Below are 16086 nucleotides of genomic sequence, written 5' to 3'. Positions count from 1 at the left end.
AGGTTTGTCTAGAGACACAAATCTTCTTGATTGTTCAGCCATCCTCAAAAATACCTCCTAGCTCTTGATAAGTTTGAATTACGAACAACTCGAGTACACCGAAAATATTATCTTGCAGAGTGACCGCGAAAAAGCCCGCGAAAACACAATTCGTTTAAACCGTGGTTTGTGATTGGACGAAACGATTTTTTCACGTGTGAGAAACTCGTTTCGCCTCTCTGATTGGTCGAAGTAAAATCCGAAACGCTTTTTCACACGGTAAAATTTGATGCGAAAATCTCAGTATATATGAAATAATGGTTTTTTCGTCCCCTCGCCCTTGTTTGCCGATCGAAAAATAATACAAAGGGAGCCCATTAACACGTCTTGAGTAGACCGCTGAATTTATGACGTCCACGTAGGCAGGGACCGCGGAGGGGGAGGGGTTGGGTTAAAAAATACATATTATTTTATTTTACTTAACCATATTCATCACTTTCAGAAACAACTTACCTTACATACCACGTATTTCCTCCTTTTTCGGGGAGGAAAGCCGGACCCGAGGGTACGGGGAATTTTTATTTAGGCCAAAAATTCAACTAATACCCGGCTAGTCTTTTTCTGGGCCATAGTTATAGTAAGAGAAAATAACAACCTAAGACGTAAAAGCTGAGAAAAAGATTTAAACCTACCTCGTCTTCCTTACAGATATGCGTCTTGCTCAACCTCGTTCCCAGGGCTTTTCCCTTCTCGTGGGGGGCGGGCGGGAAAAGACCCTGGCATCGGCCGGTCATGTGACCTTCAGACACCCGAAAATCTTGGGTGTCATAAATTTCGGATTGCTTGAATTGTGAAATCGCGGCTCTAATTTCAGGATAAATTATCGCAGTTTAAAAGTGTTGACGGGCCTGCACGACTCCTGCAGTTCGCATAAAGCCTTTATAGCTTATCTCTGCTTAATGAAACGTTAATCTTGACCATGAAGGGAAAAACTCAAATATACTGAATGGAGATTTTCTTAATAATCATTCTGAGCCGTTAGGAGAAGTTCTTTGTATGCCATTGGAAATGCTAGCTCTGTGGCATTTGTTTAGGTTCACCGGCTCGGATTAACTGCAAGATATCAGACAGCGCTAAATAAATGCTATCTATGAAGACATGGGATCCGTCGATTTCTTAACTGGCTCGTGATTTCATGCTTATCTTTTGGAGACAGCGCTAAATATATGTCATCTATGAAGACATAGAAACTGTGGAATGCGATACTCGTGATATCATGTTGATGCTACGAACCTGCGGTGAGATTGCAGTTTGTTCGTTTATCACGTATATCATATGGGAGTCTATCAGATCCACGTCTTTACAAAGTTGATCACTGTTGTCTCTCGCTTTCGAGAGCTTTGGCCTCTTGCAGTTGTTTTTAGCTCTGTTGCTCAGTTCGTGACTGAAAGACAAGTATTATGTTCATAGAGCTGACATGACCCCTGACATGTATCTCCATTGTTTTGTGCGTTAGCTCGCATCCGGCAGATATTCAAAGCTCAGACAGTCGTAACTGTCATGGGAGTCTCTAGGATGCTTCAGCAATTTCTTCTGACAAGTGTTTGGTGTTGTTCTCAGGCAAGACTGCAGTTTCGATTCTCTATGAATCTCGCAGTTGCCACTGAAAGTTCTGTTAGCGGTTGCATAAATTAGAGTTTCGCGGCATATATTAGATAAACACGTGACCGGCCGATGCCAGGGTCTTTTCCCGCACGCCCCCCACGAGAAGGGAAAAGCCCTGGGAACGAGGTTGCGTCTTGCTATAAACAGAATTTTTTACCCCTCCAAGCGAGCCTCTGACGTCATGGTGTCCAGGACTCCGGCAGGAAAACAATAAACAACATGGCGGCGATCACGGACTGGATCAGCAAGGAGGAAGCTCTAACAGACATATTCAGTCGCTTCGATAAAGATTTCACCGGCGAACTAACAGCAGAACAACTACAAGAGCTTCATGCGAGCATACGAGACGGGGGCATCAGTTTGCCCCAAGTCGTGGCATCAATGGAAGAAGTTTGTGCGTGCGAAAGTTGCGACAGAGAAGAACTATTCGATGTTCTCAACGAAATGGACCGAAGATATTACCTCGTCCGTGACTTGCAATGGGAGTTTTCTATGCTGGATAGAGAGAATAAGGGAACTATAAGTGAAAGAGATGCACGGTTTCTTTTTCAGGCCGTTCATGACGATTTTTTTTCACATCGCCGATGGTTGAAATTCCTTCGTAGTAGAGCTGCTCCCGGATCGGGGATTAGTTTCGCGGAGATCGAAGTTCAGCTCTGTAATATACCAACGCTGGACTGGCTGGAAGAAGAAAAGCAAGATGAAGATAAGGAGAAAGAGGAAGCTCTTAGACGCAAGCAGGAAAAGGTAAATAGTTTTAGTGCAAATATGTTATGACTATAAAAATAAGCGAAAAAACGGAACGACGTTTCGGTGTCATCTTGGCACCATTTATGTCATTTATCAAGTAAAGAATGTAACAGAAAAGATAATTTTTTATCTTTTCTGTTACATTCTTCACCCAGGTGTTATTAGTTTTTAAAATAACCTGGCAAATGCTCCCATGGCCGGTACAAACGGGCTGGTCAAATGCCTCACAGTGCAGTCAAGGACTGTGCCTACAAATAATTTTAAGAAGTATTTTTGCACAGTTTATGACTTTGAGGGGTATAGAATGGTAAAATCCGAGACCCGCCGAGACGCCGAGACCTTCGGTTAAAATCCGAGACCGAGACTTAACTACTTTTTCTAAGTCCGAGCCCGAGACGTCGCGATGCATCACGTGTTTTTTACTAACACTGCCGAAAAGCATAGTACGGCAATTTACGAGCAGAATTCATCCAAGCTTAATTTTTTCACAGAAGCTGCAGAAGCGATTGCCATGTTGAGCCGTTCAGTTTTCAAGATTATTGTTTGTTGTCAGTTTAGGACGGTTTATTCAGACTTAATTTTCGCTTGGTTTGCGAGACTCCGAGTTTCAAATTTCAAAATGCGAGATTCCGAGACCAGCTTTATTTTTTCGAGCTCGAGATTCCGAGACTCCAGTTTGAGACGCCGAGATTTCGAGACCTGCCTAAAATTTGCCGAGACCCATTATTTTTGAAGGACCATTCTATATCCCTACTTTGCTGGGAAAGCAGTAACAGCAAGGAAAGCAAATAAAGCAGAACTTAGCAAGTGCTCTTGGTATCCAAAAAGGAAATTGGGGGTGACCACATATTTTTTAGAGATAATTAAACAACAATTATTCTAAAAAGCAGTAAAATTCGAAGCAATGTTTGGCATTTTTTTCCCAGATTAAGACTTTATTATCTCTGAAAAATGCATGGTTACCCCAAATTTACTTTTTGGATACCAAGAGCACTTACTAAGTTCTGCTTTCTTTGCACAGTTTTAAGCCTGGTTTCCATATAATCTTAATGGTGTGCGATTGGTCTGCGACACGATCGGTGCCATGATCGGCGATCGGTCTGCGTCATGTCGCAGACACAGCAGGCACATGTCCCCATTTGCGATCACAGTGACAGAAGACAAGCGTACCCTTGGTGCCAAAAAGGCCCCAGGCATTTTTGTCAAGTCTGATTGGGCAATGCATGTACATGACATGTGTTTCAACACAAACAATAGTGTGTCCCCAATAGGCCGCAGGTCGTCCTAGACAAACATTTCCATTAGAAATAATGATTGTCTTAGTTGGAAGCGTCATAATGGTCGGGAAAGTAGAACTAGATTCTACTTTCCCGATCGCCCCGACTGTGTGTCACAGACCGCCACAGACGCTGGGGACAAATGTTTCCATATGTCTGCACCGTGACGCAGACTGATCGCCGATCGTGTCGCAGACCCTTAAGATCATAATATGGAAACCAGGGTTTAAACTGTGCAAAAATATCCCTATGTTATAAGGCACCACCCGAGTATCTTGAGATGCGCAAAACGTATGATTGTGCAGTTACAAAAGTAGGCACTGCCTTAAAACAGATGTTGATTCATGCTAAACTAATGGGCAAACTATATCTCAGAGAAGCGTTATTTCTCAGTACTGTGGACGTGACTGTTTCTTCTGTGAATCTATTGTCTAATTTATGCAAAGTTGAGACATGTGGCTTAACTGATGGTAAAACATCTTCCAACGCAATGTTGAAGGAAAATGTTTGATCATCTTTATAGTAGCTAACCAGGGCTTTAGAAAGGGTAGCAAAAATTGAACTTAAATTCCTTGTAGAAAGTGCACCACAAAGATTACTGCTTTGAGAGAGTCTACATGAATAATCTCTTTTCTTGGGAGGCATAGCCTTTCAATCCTTGAGCTCACTTGAAAAGCCATATGTGAAGTTACTGAACATGCAAACTCTTAACGCAACCAACAATTGGTGTTTTACTGCGTCAATCATAACAATCGACTGCCCACAAAAATACAGGAACTGACAAAGTAGATTAAAATCTGTGAATAGCAGTGTACAAACATGACTATTTGACCCCATTGAACCAAACACCTCCCTTTCCTTTAGAAGAAGTCTGCTAATCTGTTTGACAGCAGCGAAAAAGGTTGGTTGAGTCTTGAGCTTCAAAGTCAACATGTTATTGAAATGTGTAATAACATAGAATGCGGAAATGATTGATTACTGAAGTGGTTAATTGATTGATCAATTGATTGGGTGGGTGGTTGATTGATTGTTTGAGTGGATGGGTGATTGATGGATTGATTGATTGATCGATTGATTGGGTGGTCTGATTGATTGAGTGACTGAGTGATTGGTTGATTGTTTGATTGATTGGGTGGGTGGTTGATTGTATATAGATTTCTGTAAACTGTAAGTAATTCTTGTAAATTAGTCTTCTCACTACCTGCCTAGATTAGCTCTAGCTACTTGTAGGTTAGTGTTGTCTTCGAATTTTTATGTTAACATTTTTTAATAAACTTAAAACTTGATTGATTAATTGATTGATTATAGGAAAGAGCAGAGGAAGAGTCAAGAAAAGCAGCTGAAAACAAGGCAAGACTGGAAAAAGAGGCAGCAAGAAGAAAAGAAGATGCAGCAAAGAGGAAGGCAGAGTCTGAGATGGCTAAAAGAAAGGCAGAACAGGAAGAACTAGAGAGGAAGGCAAGAGAAGAAGAGGAGGAAAGAAATCGCAAGAAATATGAGGAGGACATGAAGAAGCTTTCTGATGAGGAAGCAAGACTGAGGGAAGAAGAAGAGAGGCTTAGGGAGGAGGAAGCCAAGAGACTGCAGGAAGAAGACAGGAAAAGACGAGAGCAGGAAGAAGCAGCACAAAAGTGGAAAAAAGATGAATTACTCAAACAGCAAGAGCTTGAACGAGAGAAAGAAGAAATCGGTAAGATGGTGTGATGTTTCTTGGGAAGCAACTTCTAAAATTGTCTTTGTTTTATCAAAGAATCAGAGGGGATTTGGGGATCAAGAATTACTGACAGTAGATCTTTAATATCTTAGAGTCTCGAGGGAAACATAAAATTGTTTAAATAATGTAGTTAGGGTTTGGGATGATGAGTTCTGTCGGACTTTGTATTTTTTTTTCTAAGAAAACTAAGCTCTTGCAATAGAATTCACTAAAGTTTTTTTCAGTGGAGCACTGAATCTTTTATTTGATCACTAAATCTCTGTGTGGAGTGTATGACTTGGCTCTCTGTTCCACTACAAGTCTTTACCTTATCATTTTCATAATATAGAGAGACAAGAAAGAGAAAGACGAGAGAGGGAGGAGGCTATGGCAGCTGAAGATCTTGCAGAGGAAGCAGAAGAAGCAGAACGAGCTGCAGCAGAAGCAGCCCGTTTAGCAGCTGAGGCAGCAAAGAAAGCGACTGATGAGGCAGCTCGCAAAGCTGCAGAGGAAGCAGAAAAGAAAGCCCTTGCAGAGGCCATGGCAAACAAGGAAAAGAGATTGCGTGCTAACTTGAAAGGAGCGACAAAGTCAAGGAAGGTTGAGAGGATTGATGGAGCAGTGAAAGAAGCTAAGGATGCCAAGATGCCAGGTAAACTAAGATTGGAGTTTATGTAGGAATATGAATTTCCCATTTTGTCCAAGTTCTGGTTCCAGTTTTGAGTGCGAGTGAACTTAAAATTCAAATGAGTCAAGTTTGACTTACAATGTACAGCTTTAAGAGAAACAAAAATGTTGTATTAAATAATTTGAATTAGGATTAAGTAATGATTTTAGTGCTTAAACATATCTGAGCTATATTAAGCACTGATTTCTTCAAATCTCAAGTTTTTAATAGTGAGACGGAGTGTTTCAGTCTGTCAGTCTTCCTATACCATTAGTTTTCACTCAAAATATGGTAAAATAGAGAACACTTAAGATGGTGATATTTTCCAGGTTTGAAGAATGATATTGATGAAGCAGAAAAGACCCTTAGGAATGTCAAGGCAGGTGAGGACTTGAGGAGTGCAATAAGGCGCCGTCACTTAGGTGATTTGGAGAAATCCATGGCACATATTCGCAAAAATGGCTGGGAGAAGGACTGGGGAATAGAGCTTAAGGAAGGAGAGAAGCTTGCTAACAGACTGCGCCGTCTTGAGAAATTAAAGGCGGAAATTATGGAACTGAAGCAAAGCGTGATTTCTGAGATCAGGAGCTATCAGAATCCACCCCCTGCCGTGCACAAGGTATGTGTAATAAGTTCAGTTTTAACTTCATTTTCCAGGATCATTAATCTGGTATTACACCCTGATAATGAAGGTCATCTGATTTTTGGTTACAAATATCACTACTTGATCAAACATGCTAGCTAGTTGTGAGTAAATAAAATGATCACCCAAGGGAGAATGATTTTAATCGATCCCACTGGTACCATGAAAAAGATATGGTGAGGAGAATAAGTGCGTTGATCAATATATTTACCGTATTTACTCGTGTATAAGTCGAACTTGTGTATAAGTTGACCCCCCATTTTCAAGGTCAAAAATCGGATTTTCATCATTTCTGGCTAAAGAAGAAAATTTCAGGGCGAAAGAAGTTTCCCAAAAAGTTAATCTCTTATTTCTGAGAATGTACTGTAAACATGGTGAATAAATAAAACTGCAGAGCAAAATGTAATCGTGTGCTGGGTTAACAAGTTGAGAAAATTGTGGTTTCTCTGGAAACTGTTCCCGGAGGCATTCATCTCTTTTGCTTCTGAAATTCTTTCATCAATCTCATCAACTGATATCGGTATGCCTGGTTTACACTAGTGAAGGAATCGGAATCGAATTCAGAATCAGAAGAATCTTCTGACGCAGTGTGAATCAATAAGACAGAAGCAGAGATTGAATCCTTGCTTTTGTTGAAAATGGAGGAAGGCTGCTATGTTTTCTGTTTCAAATTAAAGGGATTGGAAATGAGCTATGTGATTGGTTGATTCTTCTGCTTACACCTCTGATTCCGATCAACAAAGAACAGAATCAGAAGTGGAATTGGAAGAAAAACGGAATTTTCTAATCCTTGCAATTCTGATTCTGTCAAGCTTATGACGGCAATTCTGTCTTTCAGAGTATGTCTTTGTTACTGACTAACAAAATACATCATCAAGTTGTTTTTGTTTGACTTTACTCAACAACAGGTTATGATTGCAACATATCTCCTTCTCAATTACCCTGAGAAAGATTTATTGAACTGGAAGAATATGCAAGCATTGCTAGGGAAGACTGGTAAAGAAGGACTGAAGAGGCAGGTCACTTCTCTTGATCCCTTACATGTTGACATGGCCAGGGCTGATTTTGCCTTTGAAAAGTACCTCAAGGAAACCGACCTGGAGACTATCAGGGATGTCAGTGCTGGAGCAGCAACTTTCTATGTTTGGGTGAGTGTTACAGTCAATCTGCATCACGTGGGACTAGTATTTTTGAAATTTGAATAGAGTTTTGAAATTTACATGTAAGATTTGAACATCGCTAGTAACATTGAAAGGGGAAGTATCATGAGAATTTGATATGATTTGAAAACCCAAAAACGTTTGTCTGTCATGAACAGAAACAAGAAAATAATTGTTTAGTGTTGTTATAAATTGTCACCCCAGTAAAACAAAACTGTCAATTAGTGCCTCTAGTCAGAGACAGAGTAGGTCAGAATGGATTGAAACTTGGAAAATTAATGTTAGGCTAATTTGTTTTTCAAAAACACCATGACACTTCCCCTTTAAGAGTCCCTGTTGAGATGCAAAGGTGCAAGGAAAACCGCATGAGAATGTCGCTGGCCTTGCGACTGCCTGCTGTCATGAACCAGGCCCAAACAGTAAATGCAAGTCAACAAGTGCCCGAACGCTTACGCGCCACCAGCACACCGAACTGTACACCAATAAATGCCAACACCACACTACACCATGCCACCAGGGAACAAACTTGCTCCAAGTCGTTAACTAAGTTAAATTACATTTCACCCTATTTTATTGACAGTATCAAGCTATGAATTTTTCTTTATTCTGAACAATGAGGATTGAAATCTTCCAATCACTAACACCCAAATGTTGGGGATTGAAATGTGCCAATCGCCACCAACTACAGTGACACTTATATCAATACACAGCCAATCAACACCAATGTCTGATGAAGTCCAGCTCTACAGCAGTCAAAATGTTGCTATCGACACCTATGCTACACAATCATGAGACAATTGATTAATTTTGATCTATGAACAATGACCTTAGTTGGAGGTGGAGTTGACCATCTATACATGTATGTAGTGTATGGCTCGAGTTTTGACTCTGACTGTAAAATAAACATGTACCTGTAATAATTATTTTAGCTTAATTTATGGTTTGTCAAGTGCTACTGTAATACACTCCTGCTTTCTGTGCTTCAGTTCTGATGGCGTACCTGTATTCTTTCCTTAGGCCACTAACATGATTGAGGAAGTCCATGCTGTTGCCGAGCAGAAAGAAAAACTGCTGGAGGAGGAAAAAAAGAGGAAAGCAGAAGAAGCCGAAGAAGCCAAGAAAGCCGCAGAAAGAAAGAAAGCTAGAGCAGCTGGAAAGAAACCAGCTTCAGTGGCAAAAAGGATGTCTGGGATGGCATCAGGAGGAGGAGGAAGTGGTGCTTCAGACCAGGGGCGCAAGACATCCCAAGAAACACGGGGACGGAGTAACTCCAGAGGAAGAGAAGCAAGTAATGTGACAAAATCGCCTGCACGTCCGGGTGTGGCACGTAGGGCAGCTAGCAAATCACCTGCTGCTCGGAACTGAGCTGTATTTATTATGAAAAAGCCAAGTTGGGGTTTTATTTATAATTGAGACATAAGTATTTAATACATAATTTAATGACTATCAAAGCTGGACTTTGTTATACAACAGATCCAATTAACATTACGTGTAAGTTAAACGTCAACTGTTTTACACAAAATCCGTGGTGCATGCAAAAACCAGGTAACACTTATATAAACTCCTGGACCCGGTTGAACCATAATCCACAATTAAAAACTAACCAAGGTTTTTTTGTCACTCATTAAAAATGGTTTTTAAGGCTGATTTTAAGTTAAATATGGTAAAGAAAAGTGTAAGTCAAAACTGCTCAAGGGACAAAAATCTTTTGAAGGGTCTCTAGTGATTGGTAATTAAACTCGAATTAAAGCTCATGTTAACCCAGGGTTAGCTTAATCGAGTTTTGAACTACCCGGCCTTGTAGAATTTTTGGCTCAAATTTGTCACTTCCATATCACTTGCATTATACATTGAACAAATACATTTCAGTGAGATGCGAGGACCTGTTTATTGGGTAAAGATGGGTTCAACCCTGCTTTGCGGGAAGAAACATGTTGAAATGTAAGATATTAGACGACATACTTTTGATAGATCAAAAGTCAAGGTAGGCAGCTAAAACTGCCTTATTTTGTGTTTCTGTTTGATAATGCAAATGCCTATTTTTCTAATCATCAATGTAAATATATATTTAAATACCCAAAATTATGTAATTTTATTTTGTTGTACATTAATTTGCAGTCACATTACATAATTGTAAGGGTTTGAAAGTTCTAGAGACTGTAGCTCCTGTCTACAAGTAGATGCTTCAACCCACACTAGCTTGTGGCTGCAGCAATGCTTCTTGTTCACCACCTTAACTTGTTGTGAATCTAAGGAGGCTTATCCATGTGGAAGCCATTTTGTATGGTGTTTAAATATTATAATTACAGTTAACCGCTTGTCATAATCGTGGAGCATTACGTTAGAGTCTTGCAGTTCTTTACAAACTATATGTTGAGTAGCCTGTGAGACTGGCCAGTAGACTATAATCGACAAGCCTACGAGGGCAGATACCTTTTGTGTCTTTTGTTTCACCTGCCCGGAAAAGGTGCCTACTCTCAGTAGCTACGCACAGACCAGAAGTTTTGAGAAAAGTACAGTGGTTTCTTTTGTTGTACTTTAGAGATGCCCATCTCAGTTTAGAGAAGGGATTTGAGGGTGAGGAGGGGGGGGGGGGGGAGCAGTATTACTGACAGTAAGCTTAAATAAAGTTTTTGAAATGCATGTTTGCTTTTACAAATTATAAAGCATGAGCAGAAGAGGATGGGAGAAGGAAAAGTTTCACTTAGTTTATGTACACCGTTAGTCAAATAAACAATTATATTTTTTGAAGAAGTTTCTTTGTTGTAGTGTCTTTCTTGATGGATGTTCAAACTAGATAAAAATTGAGGTTTAATATTAATTATTATATTATGTAGGCAAGCAATGCAGGCTATTCAAGGTGTAACAGGGTTTTAATTTGCAGCCAGTTCCAGTTGTACTTTATGTAAAAGTTGTTACTTTGACACAGTATATTATATCCCGGCTCCAGAGATCCATTATCTAAGTTAAGACTGAGGTTAAGCTGAGTTGTACTTCACTGTCACAGCTTTGCTTCGTACACTCATACGTATCACTAAAACAAGATGATAACCTCTCCCACCCAAGATAATCACTATTTTACATACTGTATCAAACACAAGGAAGAGTGTTTCATTCAATTTCCAAACACCAAGAAGTGGATTGAAAATCAAGGCACAGCTGAGTTTTTTTTAAACCAGCTTCGAAGTGTTTGGAAATAGGATGAAACACTCCGTGGAGTGTTTGATATAGCTTGTCAAACCATTAATGATTCTTGGAGAACTTCAAAGCAAAAGTTCACCAAAGTTTATGATAATTAAGCTCACTTTTCCAAACCTCCTTCATAATAATAATAATAACAATAATAATAATAATAATAATAATAATAATAATAATAATAATAATAATAATAGTAATGATGATGATGATGATGATGATGATGATGATGATGATGATAATAATAATAAGGGCATTTATTTAAACACGATTAAAAGTTCAGCAAAGCTGATGTGGTCGTGTACAATCAATAAAATTAAACTTCCTAAACTAATCACAATAAAACTAATAAGAATTCTACATATTTACAATATGTGGCTGAAAAGTACTCTTGAGTGACCTTTTAAAAGCGTCAATGTCGCAAATTGATCTCATTTGGTTTTCCAGGCATTACACCGAATAATTGAATAATAATCATGGCAGTGATTTCCTTTGTTTTCTGCCATGAATTATTAATGAGTTGAGAAAGAATTGATTAATTTTGCTGATATGCAAACAAGGCAATGAACTTGACCTTGAGCAAAGAGCGATTTTCTTTCATTAAAAGCCCTTAAAATGGCATTTCACAGGGACTAATAATAATTATTATGGAAAATACTTTATATGGAAGAAAGCCTCTTTCAGTGCTCAAAACATGGAGCTGCCATGACCAAAGAATACAGAATATTTCAGAGGAGATCCTGTACTGTAAAATTCCCCCAAAGGCTCTGCCAGTAGCAACTGTAGTTAGCAAGAGAGTGACAATGATAAAGGAAACAACAAAATAAATGAGACTTATTTTAATTTAACAAACTGGATTTATTGCCACTTGTGCTTTGAGTAAATGTCTCTTTATTGGATTTTAAGGTGCTTACAGCCCCTTACAATTATATTTTACTTTAACCTTCCAACAATCACATGAAAACAGGATCTGGATGATTTTGTGTTTTCAATGAGCACGAAAATTTCTTTTGTGTGCATGAAATGTGTTTCAACAAGAAGTTTCACTTTAAAGGGGGAGTGTCATGGGGTTTTGACCTAGCAACTAAAAAATTATGGTGAAATAAGACCTTCACTTAGTTACAAAATAATTCTAGATTTTGTAAACAAAAATGCGAGAACTTGAAAAGCGTTAGCCTAACATTTTTCAACTTTCAATCCGTTCCTACCTACTCTGTCTCTGGCCAGAGGCACTAATCAACAGTTTTATTGCACTGGGGTGATAATTTTTAACAAAACTAGACAATAAGTTTTTGTTTCTGTTGACGGAGAAACACTTTTGGGTTTTAAAATGACATCAAATTTGTGTGATACTTCCCTTTTAAAAGGGATGGTACCTTTGTCACACCCTTGCCTATGTCCCAGAGGTAAACTTTCTTTATTCTCTCCCCTCAAACAGCATGTGACCAGGGTAACTATAATGTCTCTGTTTGAGTGAAACTTCTTGGTAAAAGACAATTTTACAGGATAAAATTACAATGTATGATGATTTTAACGCAAAATGTTATGATGATCAGTGCAAGAGCCTTACTAAGAATAGCGAGTATTCAGTGTGAAATGATGAACTAACTGAACTTTTCTAGTCTTTTCTAGTGTTCTAGCTTGCTGCTTTGAAACTATTTCAGAAGCATTATTTACACACATCGAGGGTCAGTTATTCATCAGCCGGTAAGACATCCGCACTGCTTGGGCGACACTGAAATGAGTAAGAAGAACAGTAGTTATTATTAATATTAAAGAACTTTGAAGCCTTAGCAGCAAAAACAGTATTGTTAAAACCCTGTAACTCCTAATATCAAAGAACAAATTCTCCTATCTTGCCCCCATATTACAGTATTACTATAAAAGTACTGGGGAGAAGTTATTAAAATATCAAGAAAATTCACCTTGTGTGATCACATCGTCAATTCTCGTTATCTCAGGGGTTGAATAAGCATCGATGTGACAAGGAGAAATTTGATGCTGATCATTGATGGAGCTTACAAGACATACCTCAGGCCAGCCACAAGTCCAGCTGGCATAAACTTCCCTGTTTTAAGAAACCTTGTTCCCATCACACCAGACAACACCAATGATGTCACTGCATAAACAAATAAACAACAATTTTTTTTTAACAACAACAACAACAATTTATTATAAGAGAAGACTTATTACAATACTAGATACCCACAATTAGCAAGGGCTATTCGAGGTGGGTAGCATTGATAGTTATTTACACGCTCAAAAGGAACAGAAAATTAACAGCACAAAATAGAAATGATTCATTAAACGATGAGAAAAAGAATTAAATAAGAAAATAAATGAATAAATAAAACACCTAAATGACTAATTATTATTTAGAAAGTTAAATGCAAACTAACTAAGTAAACAAATAAACAAGTTATCAGCTTGGCTGGTTTGGAACGTGGGTGCCTTTTTTGAAAGAATTTGACAGTTCAAACAAATGTCCTGGTGCTGCTATTGCCACTGTGCTTGGACAGTAAAATGTTATTGCCTGTTGACAATTTTCTTCTTTGGATAAGCACCCAGTTTTCTCATTCAACCCACACAGACCAGCTTGAATTATGATCAAATAATTATTAGTGTACTTATATTCATTTTGCAATAAAACTCACATGTAAATTCCATTTTCTTGGGCTAAATTGAAGGCCACTTGCCAAGATTCAGGTAGTTTAGAATAAAATGAAAAATTGTCCTCTTATTCACTGATGAATTAATAAAATTATGATCTCAATCAGACTCACAAAGTTTTCAAGGGGTCGTGAATGGAATGAGACAGCTTATGACTACATCTGGCAACCATCCTGTTGAAGCAATATTATTATGACTGGGAGTTCGCAGCACCTTAACTTACCTAACATAACCCAAGCATTCCTTGGGTACGAGTTAGTCTGGTAAGCAGCAACTGCAGAAATGCCACCAAATGCCAGTCCAGCAGCCAATGAAGGTATGCTTCCTGCAACACATTGTTTGAATGATCGGTCAGTCCAGGAGTGCGGGAGGGGGAGTACTCAGCTCAAGTTTGGTCTGGAGTATACTATACCTGCCAACTTTTTGTGAGTCAAATGCGTGAGATTTTTGTCTCGTCATGACCGGGATTTCCAAAAACGTCCAAGCCACTTCCGAAGATTTCAGACAATTTTCCGAAGACTTTCGAACATTGCCGAAAATGTCTGAAGATATTCCAAATATTTACGATTTGAACGAATTGTAGGCATTTGAAAGCTTTTGCGATTGTTATAAAGAGCAAAGAAATAATACATAACAAATCTGAAATGAAATGATGTTTTTTCAGAACAACTGGTCTGGATTTGTGAGTCAGGTGTGAGAAATTGTCCTTGATGCGTGAGATTGATGTCTATAGTCCACAGGTGTGACACTCATGCATAATGCCTGAGAGTTGGCAGGTATAGTATACTGCCCAGATTGTCAAACCCTAACCCAGTTTGTCACAACATTTCTGTATCTTTTCTGTTATCTATACAATATTTCATTACATCCTGTCAACAGATCTGTCTTTGACAGTGTCCATACCCTATTGGGTGCACATCCCTGTATAGGCTAGACAGGATAGTATCCCTTTCCTCCAAACCAGTCAGTCAGATGGTTGGTCACACTTCTTAAACAGTCTTCACAGAAAATAAACAGGGGAAGGAGGGAGAAATAAATGAAGTGTGTAGTTCTAGACCCCCCCCCCCCTCCCCACACACAGAAGGGATTGGAATTTCCAGGGGATGGGGGGGAGGGGCTGCTCAAAGCGAGAGTCAAATTAAAGGCCCAAAAATGGAACGGAAAGTTTAGAGCTAAATTAAAATTGCCACTAAATTGGAATTTCCAGAGCAGTGGGTCGTATAGACATTTTCTAAAACTACTCAATGTAAAGAAGTCTAATACAAACAGAGAAGATCTCTTCTTCAGTAAAACAGCGCATAAATCCTAATGTCTTCAATCTGTGGCCAACGGTTGCATAATATTTGTTACACATGTGCACGGTAGCAGCAGCTAATTGGAACTTCGTTATTCGGTCATTGTATGCCTTAAAGAATCAAAAACAATTTAACAAGCACCAACCAGCTTTTGCGTATCCAATAACGCCACCAAGCGCTACGATCACGGAGAATCCATAGGATAGAAGGTCAGGAGACGCCATCTTGCTTTCCACCGTCATGGTTACCGGGAGGAAACTAGTGACGAGCAGTACCCGGGATTTCGTATTGGTCCCGGGGGATTCAGGGGTCATGCACCTCCGAGCTGTAGAGCGGTAGAAAGGGTTTGTTCCAATGGAATTCCGGGGAATTCCTCACCAGGGTATATATAAAGAAATCCTGAGAGGTTGACACATATTTCCTGGATTTCTTTAGGGATTAAGAATTTTTTAGACTGGGGCATGTGGATTTTAAGTGCACAAATCCAACGGAAAATAGGGAGAAATACTGACCGTAATCTTTCTATTGAATTGTCACACCCCAGCTGGGAGACATGGAAGGTATGTGGGTGGGTCTGGTGCAGTGTTGCTAACATGCCCCTTGAAAGATATTTTGGAGTTACAGACTATCCTCTAAGGTATCAGAATCCCTAGACTTGTTTTCGGTTCTCTTTATTTATTTACTCTTTTAAAGTACTAGAACGCAAAGGATCAGGAGCGAATCAGAGATAGGCAGCTCTATCACAAAAAAACGAAAAACAAAAACAAAACAAAACAAAAAAACGTGGAAGCGTGGAAGAAACCCCTCACCACCCCGGGCTATTTTTTTTTTTACGCCCACTTCAAGATGGCGGACAGTTACCGTGATAGACTGGTAACTAGTAAGTCAAGTAGAGTAACACAACATTACTTCCGGTAAATTCGCGATCGCTTTCGCGTGTTTCCATGGCTTCTCAAGACGTTGTTTTTACCTGTTTTTACACTGAGACACCAGACATCATTAGCGAAATGTAAATTTAATGAGCTGAGATCAATTAAAGTGCGGATAACCTTGTGAAGAATACTTCTCAAATCGCCTCCGAACATTTTTATA

At 39.2% G+C, this 16086-nt stretch overlaps 2 protein-coding genes across 2 annotated transcripts; one reads left to right on the top strand and one right to left on the bottom strand.

Moving 5' to 3' along the window:
• Positions 1-1832: 1832 nt before the first annotated feature.
• Positions 1833-10581, top strand: LOC146476400 (uncharacterized). Its single transcript, XM_085114553.1, has 6 exons — positions 1833-2391; positions 4980-5361; positions 5714-6016; positions 6361-6650; positions 7583-7822; positions 8852-10581. The coding sequence occupies exons 1-6, from the start codon at positions 1864-1866 to the stop codon at positions 9197-9199; spliced, it is 2091 nt and encodes a 696-aa protein (XP_084970679.1). The 5' UTR covers positions 1833-1863; the 3' UTR covers positions 9200-10581.
• A 1282-nt stretch (positions 10582-11863) lies between these two features.
• On the bottom strand, positions 11864-15273 carry LOC146476399 (transmembrane protein 14C-like). Its single transcript, XM_085114554.1, has 4 exons — positions 15140-15273; positions 13923-14024; positions 13061-13148; positions 11864-12764 (listed from the first exon to the last, which is right to left on the bottom strand). Exons 1-4 carry the CDS (start codon positions 15234-15236, stop codon positions 12719-12721), a joined length of 333 nt encoding a protein of 110 aa, XP_084970680.1. The 5' UTR covers positions 15237-15273; the 3' UTR covers positions 11864-12718.
• Between the last annotated feature and the right edge of the window lie 813 nt (positions 15274-16086).

The sequence above is a fragment of the Pavona decussata genome, unplaced genomic scaffold (assembly GCF_977016875.1).
Source record: "Pavona decussata unplaced genomic scaffold, jaPavDecu1.1 SCAFFOLD_77, whole genome shotgun sequence".
NCBI lineage: Eukaryota > Metazoa > Cnidaria > Anthozoa > Scleractinia > Agariciidae > Pavona > Pavona decussata.
The sequence above is the reverse complement of the archived record's forward strand: the minus strand, read 5'-3'. Positions and strand labels throughout refer to the sequence as shown.

What these genes read in the sequence shown, in the direction of transcription:
- LOC146476400 (XM_085114553.1), top strand. Translation starts at nt 1,864, where the DNA reads ATGGCGGCGATCACGGACTGGATCAGCAAGGAGGAAGCTCTAACAGAC. An exon ending in TTAGACGCAAGCAGGAAAAG is followed by an intron (nt 2,392 to 4,979) that starts GTAAATAGTTTT and finishes GATTGATTATAG; the next exon opens with GAAAGAGCAGAGGAAGAGTC. An exon ending in CAGCAACTTTCTATGTTTGG is followed by an intron (nt 7,823 to 8,851) that starts GTGAGTGTTACA and finishes TTCTTTCCTTAG; the next exon opens with GCCACTAACATGATTGAGGA.
- LOC146476399 (XM_085114554.1), bottom strand. Translation starts at nt 15,236, where the DNA reads ATGACGGTGGAAAGCAAGATGGCGTCTCCTGACCTTCTATCCTATGGA. An exon ending in TATTGGATACGCAAAAGCTG is followed by an intron (nt 14,025 to 15,139) that starts GTTGGTGCTTGT and finishes AATGTGTTGCAG; the next exon opens with GAAGCATACCTTCATTGGCT. An exon ending in GGACTTGTGGCTGGCCTGAG is followed by an intron (nt 12,765 to 13,060) that starts GTATGTCTTGTA and finishes TACTCATTTCAG; the next exon opens with TGTCGCCCAAGCAGTGCGGA.